We start from the raw sequence: 17,561 nt of genomic DNA on the forward strand, positions 1-17,561 counted from the left end.
GAAACACTTGTAGGATTGAGCCTACTTATCTGTTAAGCACCAAAACACTTTACTACAACACACCCTCTGCTGCCAGAGTGAAAGGCTCAGAGCAAAAATTCAACCCTGCCGTCTTCGAGTAATTGCCACCACAATCAAAAATCAGATACGCTATCAAAGAATTGAATAGACTTTAATTTTATTGGGGATGGAGGGTAAAACAAGCTGACATTTGAATAACCGAACCAACATATATGAGGTGCATAATACGAGAAGAAGAAAGTAGATGGAAAGAGTGCGAGCATGGGCAAGAGCGTGGATAAGAATGATTAAGTTGACTTAGCTGATCCTCTTCCAATATTTATTGGCCTCAACAAATTTGTTGTCGGTGCACAGGCACGGATAAAAAATGAAGTCGAGGGATCAAGGGAAAATTCAGCAGTCAGATGAATTTTTCAGGTGGAGGGGAACTCAGAAAATGATCATCTGCGTAGCAGAGACAAAAAGGATGCAACAGTTATGAGTTCATTGTTTGCCAACATTGCTTTTGCTTTGTGCCAGTGGATTACGAATTGCTTGGCAGACAGTGGGATGAACTGCATTGTTGATAGGCAGAAATTGAAAGAAATAGAGATGAAGAATGGAAGGCTGTGGAAGAAGTTTTCATCTGTCAAGATGGGAACAAAGTTGCTGAAGGATTTACGAGATAGAAGAGAGCAAAAGGAAGCTGGTAATTGCACAGCTTCTGGCCTCGTGATATTATCTCTTCCTGACATGTGCGCATCGCCCATTGATACATGCAGGGAACATGGGGATGATGCCTTTTCACTGCCTTTGTGCCCCCCTCGTTCCTGTTACATTTCTCTCTGTCTTACTGATGACAGTTGCCAAATGACAAGGATGAATGGTGAAAGGAAGGAAGGAAATAAGGAAGGAAAGCACATTACTAAGCATCACTCCTGATTATCTGAAGCATTTCCCCAAAATGTTGAGCTCTGTCTTTCTTTGTCCTTCAACAGGTCATCTCAGACTTTAAACCTCAGGAGCTTTAAAAGGCTAATTGTTACAATAAATGCACTAACACCCTCTGTGTGTCTGTCTCTCTCCCTCAGGCTCAGTGTCTCTCAGTGTATTCCTGGTGTCTGTTGCATTCATAGTATGTGCCGTTTGGCTGGTAGCTCTGTGTGGCGTCTGCACCTGGTGCCAACGTAAACTGGTAAGTTACAATACTTATTATTCACATTTTAATGACCATGTTCCAGTATTGACATTTGCTTTAAGTCCCCAGCGACCCCAGCAAGAATATATTGTAGATCTTTAATAGGCATCTTGGAAATCACTGTGAAATGGAAACTGAGATTTTGTTTTTTTTCCCTGGTGAGTAGGCGGCATCATTTATTCTATAAATAAACTTTTGGAATAAAAATAGTTGCATAATCACTCTGCAGATTCTTGATTTCTTTTCTTTTCAAGTATAGTAAAGAAAATCTAACCAGATACATCAACTGTATATTTGTTATATCCTAGATATTTAAGTGTTTTAGAGGCAGTTGGTACAATTTGTAAGGTCTTGTTTTGGAGGATGACTGGACAAATTGGCTGAGTGTACACATCCATTTTTTTTAGGAAGCAAGAAGGTTGTGGAAATTCTGCTGGGCCTTCTCACTGTATGAATAATTCATTATTGGAAGGATCAGCACAGCTTTTTTAATGCCGTGCACAGAAAACCTAAGATTTTTCATTTATTGTGTGTCCTAACCTTCAAATGAATTGAACATTTTTGGTGCACAGGATGAAGAAAAAAAACTCATTTTGATATGGTGGTCTTTAAAGAAAAAAAAAAAAAATTCTAAATCTTGCACATTTTTATTCAAAAACAAATTAAATGTTATCTGAAATCCAAAATTTTGGTATGCAAACAAAGTATGTGCTCATTTGGATGAACAGAGTGTACTGAAAAAATACTGACATGTGCATGTTGAATGTTTTCTTTTCACTCGTCTGAGAAAATACATGTTGTGAAAGCAAAATGGCCTCAATACTGACCAGTGAATGAAAAAAAACTGTGTTTTTGCCTGAAAATTCAAATTAATGTGATTTAACTCTTTAAAGCCTGAACTTTGAAAAAGCTGCCAGAAAATGCCTTTATTTTTTTGAGTGTTTAATGAAGCTTCTGACAAATAAAACAAATTTTAGATATGAATTTGTATATATGTAAGTTTTAATTTGTATAATATTTTCTGCATGCAACTTTTTATTTTTTGCAATTTTTTGCTTAAATATGTTCATTTTATTTTAGTTTTTTGGGGTGGAGGTGGGGAGATGGGGGTGTCACACTGATGATGTAGCAGTCTCAAAAACTCACAAAGACTCATGTATTAAATATGGGGCACTTGTCATTGCAGAGTTAAATTAGCATCAATTGAATTAATATTAGAGACTTGACATATGGCTTTCAGTTTCTGACACTGCAGATGAGAGTTGCAGACCCACTGTGACTGATGTCACATCTTAAGGTTTGGTCCTCTGTCTAATAACTGAGGGTTGAATCTCTCAGAGAAGCAAGTCTTTCTTTACAGTCAAACTGTTTCAGAACAACATCTTGTAGCTGTGTAGAAGATTTACAGCTCTATGGACAGTCAGGCCTTCTTCTGACATTTCTGTAGCCTTGAATTGAATGTGTTTGCTTGCTTTGTGTTGCTGTTAAATAGTGTTGTGCTTTTTCTGCGCCGTGGCACTAGAAGCAGGAGAGAGGCTGTATATTTGGCTGTGGCAGCAAACATGATCAGAAACCTCTGTAACTGTGGCCGTGGCTCTGAGCCTCGTGCATCATGGCAGCCGCTCCATGCTAATGATTAATATGCTAATGAGCGTCACTTTGAGCAATTGGCTGCTCGAGTAGCTGTAATTCCTCCTATACATTTTGATCTGCTGGCATTTCCCCCACTTTGTCCTGTCTTTCCTCCCTTCTTGCATCTCTTTTGTCCTGTTCGCATCTCTCTCTGTTTGAATAGTGACTGTAGCACAGCAATTCATTCACCACGACAAGCTAAGAGTTAACTGAGCTATTACAGATGAAAAACACCTTCTAAGTAACATTTACAGTTGCTCACGACTGAGAAACAAACCCATTTCTTATCTTTGTTTACTTTAAAGTTATCCATATCTCTCTGTGTTTTTGTGTCACCTTCTCTCTGTATAACAAATGATCTGGTTTGTATTTGTCTCTTTGTCACCTTATCACCCCGTCCTTGTCAGAATTTCACTGCTTCTCTCTGCCTTTTTCCAGTATTGTCCCTTGCTTGCATCTGTTGCAAGTTTAGTTCTCCCTTCTGTTTGCTTTGTATTTCCTTAAGGTTAAATAAATAATCACATACATTATAAGAAAAGAGGAACATACATTGTATATACACATATGTTATGTTGGGGGTGGGGGTGCACCCACTATCTGGAAATAGTGGGTGCTGTTACCTGAAAGCTATAATCTTACCCACTGATCAAAATTTACTGTCAAAGATTTTCTGTCAGCAGATTAATCATTTCATTGACTAACCTCTTTGGCTCTAGTCAGTAAAGATAGTTCAGTATTGCTTGTACTGAACTATTTTTTCTTTCTCTGAGTGAGGAATACACAAAGCAGGAACTCCAGCAACACTTGAGGGAAGATGAACAACTTTAATAATTGACCAACGCGTTTCGGCTTGTGGCCTTCGTCAGGGTCATGACCCTGATGAATTCTTCCATCCTCTCCATGCACCTTGGAAGCAAGTGAAGTTGTGCCAGAATTTTTTTCTGAGTGAGGAATAGCAAGGAAGATATTGCATCACCCATTTGAAACAACAGATGCATTTTAAAGGAAATCACTGGATTACAATTTTTTCATAACATAAGAAATTAAATGTTTTCCTTTTAAAACATCATCTGTTGTGTGTCTCCATTTTTAGTACATGGCCATCCTGCTCTGCTACCTAAAGGTTATTTTAGTTGGTTTTTGGTCATTCCTTGGCTTGCTTGATGTTGTCATAATATCAGCAAAAATATTGGGTTATTACCGTCTAATCTTTGAATTCAGGTGTTTTCAGTTCCATTGTATAAAATCAAGGACCTAGCCATGCAGTTTCCTTTAATAAACAACCCCCTAAAAATAATCAGTGGTCATTTCAAGTCTCTCTGGCTTCTTATTAGCACTATTCATGTGTAGCACATTTTTAAGCTCACTTTTTAAACCTCACATTTTAACTACAGCCCACAGTTTGTCAGACGCTCCAGAAAAGAATCGCTCTCAGGCTAACTAAGATTGATAAGATAACTAAGATGATCCTAAGTTTAATGTAGTAAGAGTACATTAAGAGTGCTAAGAGCACATTAAAGTTAGGATTAGGCATTGTTCATAGCGAGTCATCCAAACTACACACTAGCATATGAACCTCATGCTGTGGATGGATCATCTCAGGTGTTCTCTTGACTGGTGTTTGGTCCATTGGTATCTGTGCATTGGGATCATTCACAGATTATGTAGATCAAGGTAGTGGATTTACAGTCTACTTATTTTTCTGTGTTAAAAATAGGGGAAACAAAACACAGCCTTAACAGATGAATTGCAAACATAACGGAACAGCTTCCTGTGAATGTCCCTGACACACACTCCTGGCAAGCTACAATATTAATGAGTGGTTACAAAATATAGCACACAAACAGGTGTTTGTTTTTTATGGCTACCAAGGATCTGCTGTGATACTGTGCACAGCAGCATTGTGTGTTTTTCTGAATTTCAAACATCTAAGCCAAAACTCACTTAAGTTTCCTATAAATCACGTTTGTATCATTTAAAGATGAAAAAGGATCAATAGGAGAGTGTTTGCACTCTAATGAATGGACCTGTTTGGTCCATTGCCATTGGTTGTTTATAGGAGTGGAAAGGGGAGGAGAGTAGCAGAGGGAAGGAAGAGGGAGGCAGAGGCATACAGGCAGGCGAGAGTGGAAGGTGCTGTTGGTGTTTGTTGAACATCCAGGTGTATGACAAGCATGATGACAGTGTGACTTAGGAGGATGATCCAGAGGGAAGCCGGGCCACACTGCTCTGAACAGGGAATCACCCTCTGTGCCTTTCACATCTCCAGTTCATCTCATGTGACAGTTTTATCATCCTCTGCACAGCTTCATTATTCTAAATCCAGTTTCGAACCTCGCGTCTTGTCTCTTCCTGTTTCTCACTTGGCCCTCCGCTCCGTCGTACTCAGTTGCTTCTGCTTCTCCCCATCCTCCCGATCATCCCGTCTGTTTCTCACATCCTCCCACACTCTGTCAGCATTGTACCTTCTCCAACCTCTCTCCAGCCTCCTGAAGATTTTATGATTTTGCTTAATGATAGATGAGCCGCACTTGATAGCATATACTTGACTGTTATGCCATCCTTCCTTTTCTGAGTCTGTGTACATGTGTTCCAGTGCAGTGTTGTGGCTGGATGTAGGTACAGATCAGGTCAGGGCCCCAAGCGTCACTCTCTATTGAAGATGTTTGTGGAGTTGAGTTGGACATATGAGAAGAGACATGATGAATAATAGAGTTTATTTTAGATGCATTAGCGATATAAAGTGGAATGCATAAAGAGGCCACCTGTCTGTAGGACACTGAAAGCTGAATTAAGATAAACATTCGGCTCTTTGCTGTGTCTGAAAGCCCCCAGGCTGTGAGCAGCATGATATCTTTTATTGAGTACAAGAGTTGCATTTGAACCAGAAACGGAAAAGAAAAATTAAAAAAATCTTTTGAAAAAGTTGGATAACTCGATCGTGTGAAAATGCACATTTGCATTGCATTTTTTGACTAGATGGATGGATGGATGGATGGATGGATGGATGGATGGATGGATAGATAGATAGATAGATAGATAGATAGATAGATAGATAGATAGATAGATAGATAGCATTTTCATGTATGCATAATAATTCTGCTCTCTTTTTGGTCTTGGTTTACTGCAATGTGGGCCATTTTCAGTGACCTGTTTTGTCTAGACATGAGGAAACTAAAATTCATTGTGTCCTCTTTCGACTCTGGAAACATCTGTTCGAAGGTTTTTCAGACTACTCTCTTAAATATTTATAAGGTTGCATTAAAACACTCCACATGGACTAAAGTTTCCACCCAGAGAATCTTAGTTTTTTTTTTCATTTAACACTTAATTTAATCAAATGTTTTAATGTTTTCATTCTTAAAGATTTTTTTCTATAAGCTCTCTCTGGAGTTCTGTAAAAATCTTTTTATACTGCTGTTTTTCTCTGTAAAAATCATGTTCAAAACTCGGATTTTTATGAGAAAATCTGTGACAGCTGCTCTGTGGTGACTTTCTCACTTTTACAGTGAGGTCCATAAATATTTGAACAATACTTCTGCCTCTGTACACCACCAAAGTGGATTTTAAATCAAGATGCGATTGAAGTGCACCATTTCGACTTTCATTCACAGGATTTGGCATTGCAATAAAAAACATTGCATTGCCATTTTTAAAGACACTATTTATTTTCAGATGTGAAAATGTTATCGGATAACTGACAAGCAGTTTCATGGCTAGTTGAGGCTTGTTCAAATTAAACAGATAAAAGAGCTCAAGCTCCAAGTGTTGAACTTGCGTTTGGTGTCTTTTCACTCAATATGAGATCCAAAGAGATGTTTATACAAGTGAAGGAAGCAATCAGTAGGCTAAAGGATGGATGATGACACAAATATATTACACATTGGAAGTAGCTAAACTTGTGCCAGAAACCTTTCTTCTGTTTCTGAAATGTTTCCATGGTTCAGAAAGACAAATTCACAACACTTCATTTAGTAGAACTACAGAGGGTTTAGAATAACAGGTACAAACCACTGGTTACACTCAAGAACAAGAAGGGCAGATCAGACTTTTAATAATAATAATCTTTAAAGAGATGCAACCAAGAGTAATTTGTACCAGAAGGATGAGAAGAGAGAAGAATAGAGAAGAAAACAGCTATTGATCTGAAGCATACCACATCATCTGTCAAACATAGTGCAGGCAGTCTTATGAAACGGCCATGTATGATGTGACTCCAGATAGAAGTAGCAGGATGATTTCTGAAGAGTACAGGGCCATGCTCTCTGCTCAGATTCAGACAAATGCTGTAAAACTGATCGGCTGCACTTTACAGTCATATGGATAAAGCATACTGCAAAAGCAACCCAAGAGTTTGTCAACCTAAAACAAATGGGATGTTACAGTAAAGGCCTGGCAAAGCATCTCAAGGGAGGAAACAGCATTTGTTTCCTCTCTTAAAGATGACAGTCTGCACTTTAGCCACATCTTTATTGTTTGAATTAAAATCCACTGTGGATGATGTATATATAATGTAAGGAAGAGCAGCAAAGCAAATCCTGATGTCAGACTGTCCTCATCATTTCTTTATGTTACCTACATGGCTGCGGGTGTGTGTCACTAACAGTATGTCTGCCCTGGGTGTGAACTCACTGCTCAGCCGGCTTTTAAATTTGTATGTTTTCTACATTTGTAGGGTCCCTCAAACAGCAGGACTAGTATAAGTAGTACACAATATAATGTTTGTGTTCAAGCAACACCACTATGGCTACTTTTCTCTCGGAGTGACATTAAAATTCACCTTTGTTTGTCGAAGCTGTGACGAGAGTGCAAGAAGGAATCACGTCACACCTTCAGCCCCACACAGCTTCTAAGAGACGCACTGAGAAAAAGCAAGAAAACGAGAAAAAGATTAAAATAAAATAAATAGCTGCCCTTCAACACTCAATTAGTTGGCATTTGCGAAATTAATGTTAAATTTAAAATGTCACCACCACATTTCAAGTTTGAGTTTTTTTTACCCCTCTGGCATGGTGTGATATTCTTATTAATAGCCCATAGAGAGGATTGGTATATATTTTTTATCAAAATATGGCATATGTAATTAAAACGCATGTCAAGTTGATTTTGTGGCTAATTAATTACAGCAACAGATGGTAATGTAGCTGAAATCTTCAAATAGGAACGAGTCCAACATGCAATTTGCCTCAAAGCAAACATAAAAAAGTCTAACAGCAATTTTATGTCTTGCCTATTTGGTGGACATTTTATTACATATGTGCACCTCATGTCGTTGTCGTGAGCTTATAATGGAAAAACATTATGTAAGAAGTGAGAGTCGGTGTGACTCAGCGGGAAAGAGCTCAGTGTTATCACCCCCAAGAGTTTAATAAATACGGAGTTCAATAAAACATAGAGGTCAATAACTGTAACTACTCTATATTGCTTTGCTGAAAGCACTGTCCATTAAGTAGAAAATATTTGCACAGAGTAGGTAAGATAAGGTTTATAAGTCATCGCAGCAGCAATGTATGCAGTTACGTTGCCCAGTTAGAATTTCACCGTCTTCCAAATGACCTGGCTTCACCTGAGAAAGCAGCTCTTTTCGGTTTGAGAGGAAAGCCTTTAGATTTCCAGTCTGTAAATGTGTTTTTTCCCTTTTATATAAGATCTGACATATAATTGTTTCATATCATATCACAGATTTTTTCGATGCCGAGTTTGATTGCATGACCCGCAGCTTTTTGATATACCGTACAGCCCAGCATCTGATTTCACCTACTGCGACACTACAGTAAAGGCATGTCAGTTAGATTTCCATTACATTTTATTGACTCTTCCTGGCAGCGGTGGAGAATTTAACTTATTTGTTCAATCTTAACTATCAAAACATGCCACAGCAATCTCCACAAGCTTTTTCAGGAAACAAAAGCTGTTGTAGACCCAAAACCTACTTTGATTTTTTTGAGGAGACACACATCACAGCATAGGCGCAGTGGTGATATGTGCAGGCCCTCCGGCTATGCTGTAACTACAGCTTCGGCTGTAATAAACAATGTAGTGGCACCTCCGAAGGCTTTCACGAATGACTTCCTGTTTTCAAATCTTGAGTTATCTCATTATCTTAATGTGTCTGATTTCACTTTAAGTCTGATGTAGCCTGCAGCTGCACTGTGTGTGTGTGTCTGTGTGCGTGCTTCTTGTGTGCGAAAACATTTTTGCCCATGTATCATGCATGTGAGATTGTGCATCTCATTTTAGTTAAGTGGTCCCTGGCATCAAACCAGTGTGCACTCTTCCCTCATTTATTACATTTTACAACATGTGTTGGAACCTGATGTTATTCTAAAAACCGGAGCAATGAACACTTGACTTGCACAGATGCCTTTATAAACGATGAGAAACACACGCTTCTAAGATGTGTGTCCCCCTCTTACTCTCTCTGTCTCTCTCGTGTCTTTGCAGGGGAAGAGGAATAAGCCCGGGATGGAGGCTGCCAGCTCTCCAGATTCAGTGAGAGGTCGAGGGGAAAATAAAGCCATCAAGTAGGTGTCAGGGAGGGAGTAGATGGAAGCACGTGGGAATAATGTATGATGTGGTGATAGTATCACATTTTAACTGCTATTTGTGATTGCAAACTAATCTCGTAGCTCTGTGCGTGGACTCAAATGCTTTCCCTGAAATTATGCCCTAAAGATAGTGAGCATTTATCAAAGAGATTTCATATTGTACTACTAAATATTGTACTATATGTACATATACATATACGATGTATGACTCTGCTACTGTGCCCATAAAAAAAACTACCTGATTTAAATTTGTCCTTGGGCAGCTCTGGACCACTTCCAACATTGCTGCTATTTTTAGATCACTCTGTGAAAATCGTGTTCTGACCTCCTGGTCTGCTGATGTAAACAAAGGGTGCATTATGGTAAATGGTCTTTACCTTATATTTTTAAAAAATTAACCAATTTTTAGACCTAGCAACAGCCTACTCACCGTTTGCTCTATTTGGAATAAATAGAAATAAGCACACTAAGCTAATTGTTAAGCTTAGGATATCGACAGCTATGAATATATTTCTGCCCCTGTTTCAAATATAATTAAGCATTATTGAATACAAGAGGGTGACACTAACAGCTTGCCACAGATCTATTAGTTATTTTGAGCTATTTCCTTTGACGTTTTTATTCTGAGTGCATACCTGACTTGTTTTTTTTTTGTCGTTTTAAATTCATACTGACTTTTCTCCCTTGTCTCCTTATCTCCTTTGTTTTGTTTCCTCATCGTTGACAGCGTGATAAAACACACAGGTCACTTCCTTCCATCCTCCTTTCTGAGCATTTCGACCCACTTTTCATGATACTGGGTGACCATAAACTTGTAGTCATCCTGTAGCCAAATTCATGTTAAATTTATTTAAAGAGTATTTAAAAAGAATATTTTCACTTTTTAGATTTTTTTTTTATTTATTTCTCAACTTTTTTCAAGATCTGCTTTGTTTTTTCTTCTTTATATATGTCTGTGATTGTTTACTGCTCTCACCTGTCTCACCTTTTGCTTTCTCTCTGGCTACAGCGATCTAGACAGAGACTTTTGGAATAACAATGACAGCAGCAATGTCCAACAGAGGTGGAGCTCCTACCCACCCAAGGAGTTCCTCTTAAACATGTCTCCCTATGCACCCTACGGAGACCCCCGCCTCACGCCCAAGTGAGTCTCAGTCATGTCTGGTAAGGGACTCCTCTGTCTGGGCAGGGCTGTAATGAACAGGGGCTTCTGTACAACGCTGTAGAAGTGGTCAACATACTAAAATTAGATATTATTATAATAGCAGATAGCAAATTAGTGATTTTAGTCCAATCTTTTGCTATTTGAGGTCATAAGTATGAGACAAATAGCACTAAAATATTCCAAATCAAAGGCTGATCAATACACAACTCAGAGCAGTGAAAAGGTCACATTTAATAGCCTAAAGGGAAACAGAAAGCCTGATTTTGTAACGCTGTCAGATCACATATCTTTTAAATGGAATTTTCCCCTCATCCCCGGTAATCCTCATGTTTTTGCATTCAGGCATGTCCACAGTGAGGTGGTGTTTAGTATGCACTGCTGGCCATGCAGCAGCTGATAGAGATGTGCAGCACCATCCCTTAATATCTGTGATTCCTTGGGCTGCGCTGACACTGACAGGAATTATGCACATTTTCCAAACTGCTGCTTTCAGACAGAAAGGCTGCAGTTGTATCCGTATTAATGTTGTTTATCCTATTTGTAAACAGGAAACAGCGCTAAATCATAAACGTTTGAGATGAAATTCCACAGAGACGATTTTGAGTCATGTCTCTTTAAAACGATACAGAAGAGTAAACTGAGGAAGCAACAGTATAGTTTGCTCTTACATCACATACAGCGTGTACAAATGAATGTCTTTGATAGCTCCACTGCTTACAGCCCTGCTAACTTCACCTCAGTAGACCCTCCCTACCTCTCACCTGCAGCCCATGGACTGTTACCATGGAGACGGACAACCCTCAGAGAAAAGATCCCACTGTTTAACATAAAACTTTTCCCCATTTGTGGTACTGGGGGGCACTCAGCGCCAAATATTCAAATCTTCTTTTCAGGATTGTGTAATAAATAACCAACATCTCCACAGAGGGTTGAACGTAGTGCACTAAGAAAAAGAGTTTTTCAGTTTTTGTCAGGATTACTTTGACATTGAGAGAAGTATGCTTATTTGCTTTCTGGCTAACATGATCAATACTACTCATGTAGTATGTTTTATTAAGAGCTAAAGCTTCTTTTTTCAAACTGAGAATGAACTAAGGGGCTGCACCAGAATCCAGTAAAAAATAAATAAATATAGGAGGATTACTTTGGAGTGTAAGCATGCAAAGCTACTCTTGTTCAGGTATAAAAATATGGAGGTGAATGAGCATAATAATAAATCCCCTTTAAATATAAATCTGCAGTCAAGATGTGGTCAGATTAGCTTGAGTTCAGAGGTCTGAAAAAAAAGTGACTTCTTCAGCAAAACATGTAATAGACACACCGGTCCACTTTGTCCATTTCATGCTTTGCCTCTCCAAAACGTGAACATGCAGAAGTTGTATTGTGCATGCAGAAGTTGAATTACCAGCAGAGATAATGTATGAAGTTCATTTCAGGGTGCCTAATCGCCGGAAACGATTAAGCTAGGCGGCTAACGTGTATTTACATGTAAATGCATTAATAATGTCTGATAAAACGCTTTCCTGTGATTATTTTCATGTGGGCTTGAAATAAAAAGTTTCCCTCTGTTGTTACTGCAACTTCTGCATGCGTGTCTGTTTCACATTTTGGAGAGGCAAAGCGTGAAATGGACACAGTGGACCAGCATGTATCTGCATCTGACCAATCACGTTGTTGTGATGTCATAACTTTGGAATGTGGAGCAAAAAGAAAAAAGAAGCTTTTGTTAATATAAAACTCTCTTCATGAAAAAATTATGAACATTTCCAGTGTTTTCTTTATTAATTTGAACAGTGTAATAAATATATTATCCAGTTAGGTTTCCTGTTAGCCAGATTTATGTTACTGATGTTGGTATGCAGTGATAGTTTTTAATAGCGTGATCGATTTTTTTGGCTAATGCTAAGACGTGACTCGTCAGTTGCTATGTTGATTCTGGACTACAATTGTTATGATGATAGGAGGATAGTAACAACACCAACTCGTTGATATCATGCTCAGTTTCCACTAAAGAAGAAGTGAAAAGCTATACCCAAATGAACAAACCAAACCGTATCGGATTTCTTTATCTTGATTATTGAAAATGCTTCAAATCAAGAGGCAGCTTCATTAATGTAAATTGCAGATGTCTTACAACAATGTGTGAACCACTGGGTTACACCCCAAAACAGGGAAAAGTTCTTTGGACAGGCCAAATGTTGCAAAACTGCTCAAATGCAAGCCAATGGCCAAGTCAGTCCCCTGATCTCGACCCAGCAGAGCAGCTTTTCAGTTACTGAAGACAAAACTGACCCAGAAACAAGCAGCAACTGAAAGCAGTTAAGGCCTGGAAGAGCATCTCAAGGGATGAATTTGGTGATGTCTATGGGTTCTTTCATCTAATTACTGAAAACAATCCTTATATTTAAATAATGTTAGCTTGTAGCTTCAAAATGAGTAACTGTGTATAAACATGGCTGCAATTCCTGAACAGTTAATTCAAAATTTTTGTTAAAGATCTTGAATGAAAAGTGAAAGTTTGCACTTTCAGTATTATATTTGATATCTGAGGGTGATACTTTCTTCTTTCCACCAGAAAACAAATAATCGTATTTCTCAAAATGTCCAACTGTTCCTTTAATGACGTGGTTTTTGGTCTGACTTTTTTCACTGATTTGTTTTGGGGGGTTTTGTGAGTGTAAAGTTATGTGTTTTTACCCCACTCCCCTTTTTCCCTCACTCTTTCTGTGTTTTCTGCTTGTTGTCACTACTCGTACTATCACTCATAGTATTTTGAGTGCTTTAAGCCTCCCCGATAGCCCTCCTGAGTCTAGTCTACTGAGCCTTATTCCAAAAATAGTGACACTGTATCCTTGGTGTACAGTCCAACGTCTGTTTCATATCAACCTCCATTCCATCATTTAGATGCACCTCACACAGTCACTGAGGCATTAAGTGAACCTGTTCTTTCTTATTTTCTCTAATTATAACTCACTTGACTCTTTCAAAACCACCAGGCGATCAGTTATTTGGTGTCTGCGCAGTGGTGCTGAAATTATTTTTAAATTCAGCGAACAGCAGTGATTATAGCTTTTGTTGTGATTGCATTTCATTATGTTATTGACATGATTAATTCTGTGTGGCGTTTGATAAGATAGTAATAGTGAGATTTCTGAATAGGGTGATAGTGGATCAGTGAGCTATTCCGTAGTCCTTACTGTGGCGATTCCTTTGTACAAAGCAAGTTTGTTTAGCAGCTTTCAAAGGTGTCTTTCAGAGGTAAATCAATAATCACTATTTGGAAACAGTTCAGACAAATTATATCTAAAAGCAAAAGGGGATCAAGTCATGATCATGTTATTCAAGTTCTGATTAATTATATCACATTCATCATTGCAAAAAAATCCTTCATTTAACTGTCAGCCTACACTTAATGCTTGAATGTCGTTGTGGACGCCCTCCTATTGTTCACCTGTGTGTCGTGTGATTTGTCCTCAATCAAAAGGTCCCGTACTGATCTCAGCGTTCTGTCTGTACTCGTCTCTGTGACGTCCGAGTCCAGGTCAGCTGGGGTTGGGTTTGTGGCATGCTGAGAAGAAAAGAGGACACTTTATATTGAAATGCTTTTTTTTTCAATGGGAATATTTGCAAATTAAGTGAAATATTTTATGCAAATGCATAAAAGTGCTGCAGGCGAGTTCTTGTGAACAGACTAGAGTATTCTGTTTTCATACCCTGCAGTCTTAAAATGTGAAGATGATGCAGTTGCATCATTTCTCGGCTATTATGCCTGCCTCCGAGTGCCAGCGGCTTGGTCACTGCTGTGTACATGTATGAGTGAAACGGGCAGAATATCGGCTTCTTGTGGTCCTTTTCTTACCTTAAACTAGGCCATAGTGGACTGAGCAGCTACAATAAGAAAAGTTTCCTGAATATCACTCCACACTTAGTGAGAATCTGTGTAAATTCAACATTAAGAAGTTGCTTTAATAACATATTTTACAATGAACAGAGTAAGCTTTTGTGCAGGTTTGAACTGAATTATTGTAAATATTTTTTGCCCCCTTTTAGTCCCCAAAGAGTGAGACAACTGTCCTCTCCAATTTAGTCAAAGCGTTGGTGACTAGCAGCTGCTCTTCCAAGTTTTTGTTATTCACTGGACACTTGTGGCTAGACTGAGTGCCTGTGAAGTGTCTTAGTCATCGATTTGACTAACTCATAACACTTTTGCTCTCCGGCTCTGTGCGTCTGTCTCTCGTCTATCTCTCTCTTTTTTTTGTTTGTACCTTCTCGTGGGTTTGTCTGTCCGTGTTTTTCTTGTCTACGACCCACCCCACCGTTCCACCCAGTGGGGCTGTGGATAAGGGTGGGCAGGGTGGTGCTGGACCCTCACCGGGGGCCAGTGACAGCGGGGGTGGTGCTTGCTCTGGGACTGGGGCAGGGCCCAGTCGCAGCGACAGCGTGCGGAGCATGGTGACGGGGGGCAGCAAGGCCGGGCGCTGGCAGACGGTCCAGAGCCACATGCATGCCGGAGGCCTGCGGTTTAGCAAGTGAGTGGCGCATGGTGACATGGGGCATGCATGAGGGGCTACAGTGGGCACAACAGCAGCATGGTGTGGCAATCAAGGAAGTGAGTCTGTAAAAATATCATGGATGGAGTAGTTGCATGTACTTTTTTTACACCTTTCAAGCCCTGTGCAGGTAAAGACAATGTAAAGCAGGCTTTAAATAGAAGCCAGATGCTTTGCAGAATGCACCTGCCATGCATGAGTAACCGTTTAAACCTCTTGGCTACAGAGAGCTTCCTCACTCATAAACAAATGCCATTTTTATGTCAGCTGCCAACCAAGTGATGTTGCAGACAAAGCGAATTCACGCACTCGTACTGTTCCTCTGCAGGCTCCAATTTGCTGAAGGCTGTAACAGTTTCAAGAATTTCAGACAAAACAGATGCTCTCTGAAGATCTTCAGAAACGACATGTTCATTCATCTGAAGTAACAGCTTTTTAAACTCTGAGTGGGTTGCTGGATAAACAGCAGGAGAGCAGTTTTATCCGGGCTAGTGATACGAATGAACCTTCTGTTAGTAACTGCTGGATGAATATGATAAGATGATACTGTAAACAACAGTATTCGATAATGGTGCTGCATAGTGGGAGGAGGTATTAAAAGTTATCCAAAGTTTGAGCAGTTTTATGGCTTGCGTTGACATGAAACTCCCTTTAATTAATCAGTGCAAAAGTCTGAAAACCGGATTCTTTTTTTGCTAAAGAGTCAGTGTGAGTAAAATGCAGCAACTGTAGATACATACAGTAAATACAAACACAAGAACATTATCTCCCAGAAGCCAAAGGGAAATATGTATACGTAAAGACTGGGACAGGGCCAAGTCACAGCATGGCACCAGTCTTCATTTTGCATTGCATTTTGCATTCTTCCACTCATCCCAGGCCCCACTGTGACCCTTCTTTGGATAAGTGGTTAAGAAAATGAATGGATGGAATTAACAGCTACCCTCATTGTGTGGCATTAAAAAAATTCACACAACCTTAATGTAACAGCTTCATTGCAGAGATAAAGATTTGGTGTCATTACTATACAGTGCTATGACAAAGTTTTTGCCCCTTTCCTGATTTCTTCCTTTTATTTTTTATTATGGTATATTTGTCACACTTACAAATTTCAGATAGTCAAAGAAATTTTAATTTTAGACAAAGATAACAAGAGTAAAAACAAAATTCATGTTAAGGGAAAAATGCTATCCAAACCAGCCTGACCCTCTGTGAAAAAATAATTGCCCCCTAAACCTAATAACTGGTTGTGCCCCTCTTGGCAGTAATCAATAGAGTATTTGCAATAACTGACAATGAGTCTATTATATCCCTGTGGAGGACTTTTGGCCAACCCTTCTTTGCAGAATTGTTTGTAATCCAGCCACACTGGAGGGTTTTCCAGCATGAACGGTCATACCAAAGCATCATAATCAGATTTAAGTCCAGATTTTGAGTAGGACACTGACAACTTGACTTATACTGCCACATAAGCCAAGTGTCCTTGAGCTTCAGAGCATGAAGTAACAGCTGAAAATTGTGCTTCAGGGTTTTCTGGTAGAGAGCAGAATTCACGATTCCATCAAGAATGCCGTCCAAGTCCCGAAGCAGCAAAGCAGCCCCAGACAAGCACACTATCAACACCATGTTTGATTGTTGATATGATGTTCTTTAGATGAAATGCTCTGTTAGTTTTACATCAGACGTAACGGGACTCAAACCATCCAAAAAGTTCAGCTTTTGTTGTGTCAGTTCACAGAATATTTTCCTAAAGTTTTTTGGCAAATATGAGACGAGTTTTTGCTCAGCAGTGGTTATCGCCTTTGAACTCTCCCATGGGTGCCATTTCTGCTCTGTCTTTGTGAATCATGAACTCTGACCTTAACTGAGGCAAGTGAGGCCTGCAGTACTTTGGTGTTCTGGGTTTTTTGTGATGAGTCCTGGATGAGTCGTTGATGCACTCTTGGAGTAATTTTGGTAAGCCAGCCACTCCTGGGAAAGTTCACCACTGTTGCAAGCCTTGCACCTCCATTTGTGGATAATGGCTCTCACTGTGGTTCACTGGATTCCTAAAGCCTAAGAAATGGCTTTGTAACCCTTTCCAGACTGATAGATGTCAATGACTTTGACATCTTGAGTTTTTCAGATCGTGTCAGACAGGTTCTGTTTAAGTGATATCTTGGGGGCGGTTACTTTTTCACACAGGGCTAGATAGGTTTGGATCCCTTTTTTTACCTTAGTAAACGAAATCACTATTTTAAAACTGCAAATTTGATGACGTGAAACATGTAAGTATGAGAAAACATTAAAAAGAGAAATGTATGTTATCCAACAATGTAAATCATCACAAATAGTGCTTTCAAAACTGCAATTAGGTGAATTTTTACAATTATAGTTTGTCAAACAAACTGGTTGCTGAAAGCTGAATTTTTTTCAACACCTGTAGCACATAAAAGATATAATGACAGTAACATGTGTGAATCAAACGG

General features: G+C 39.2%; 1 protein-coding gene across 1 annotated transcript in view; it reads left to right on the forward strand.

Moving 5' to 3' along the window:
- syt7b (synaptotagmin VIIb) overlaps window positions 1–17,561 on the forward strand; it is a 110,679-nt gene that overhangs the window by 51,472 nt on the left and 41,646 nt on the right. Inside the window, exons 2-4 of the mRNA XM_039608432.1 lie at window positions 1,092–1,195; window positions 9,275–9,354; window positions 10,388–10,522. Coding sequence (XP_039464366.1) covers window positions 1,092–1,195; window positions 9,275–9,354; window positions 10,388–10,522 — 319 coding nt within the window. The remainder of the gene's footprint in view (window positions 1–1,091; window positions 1,196–9,274; window positions 9,355–10,387; window positions 10,523–17,561) is intronic.

The sequence above is a fragment of the Oreochromis aureus genome, linkage group 1, assembly GCF_013358895.1.
Source record: "Oreochromis aureus strain Israel breed Guangdong linkage group 1, ZZ_aureus, whole genome shotgun sequence".
Lineage (NCBI taxonomy): Eukaryota > Metazoa > Chordata > Actinopteri > Cichliformes > Cichlidae > Oreochromis > Oreochromis aureus.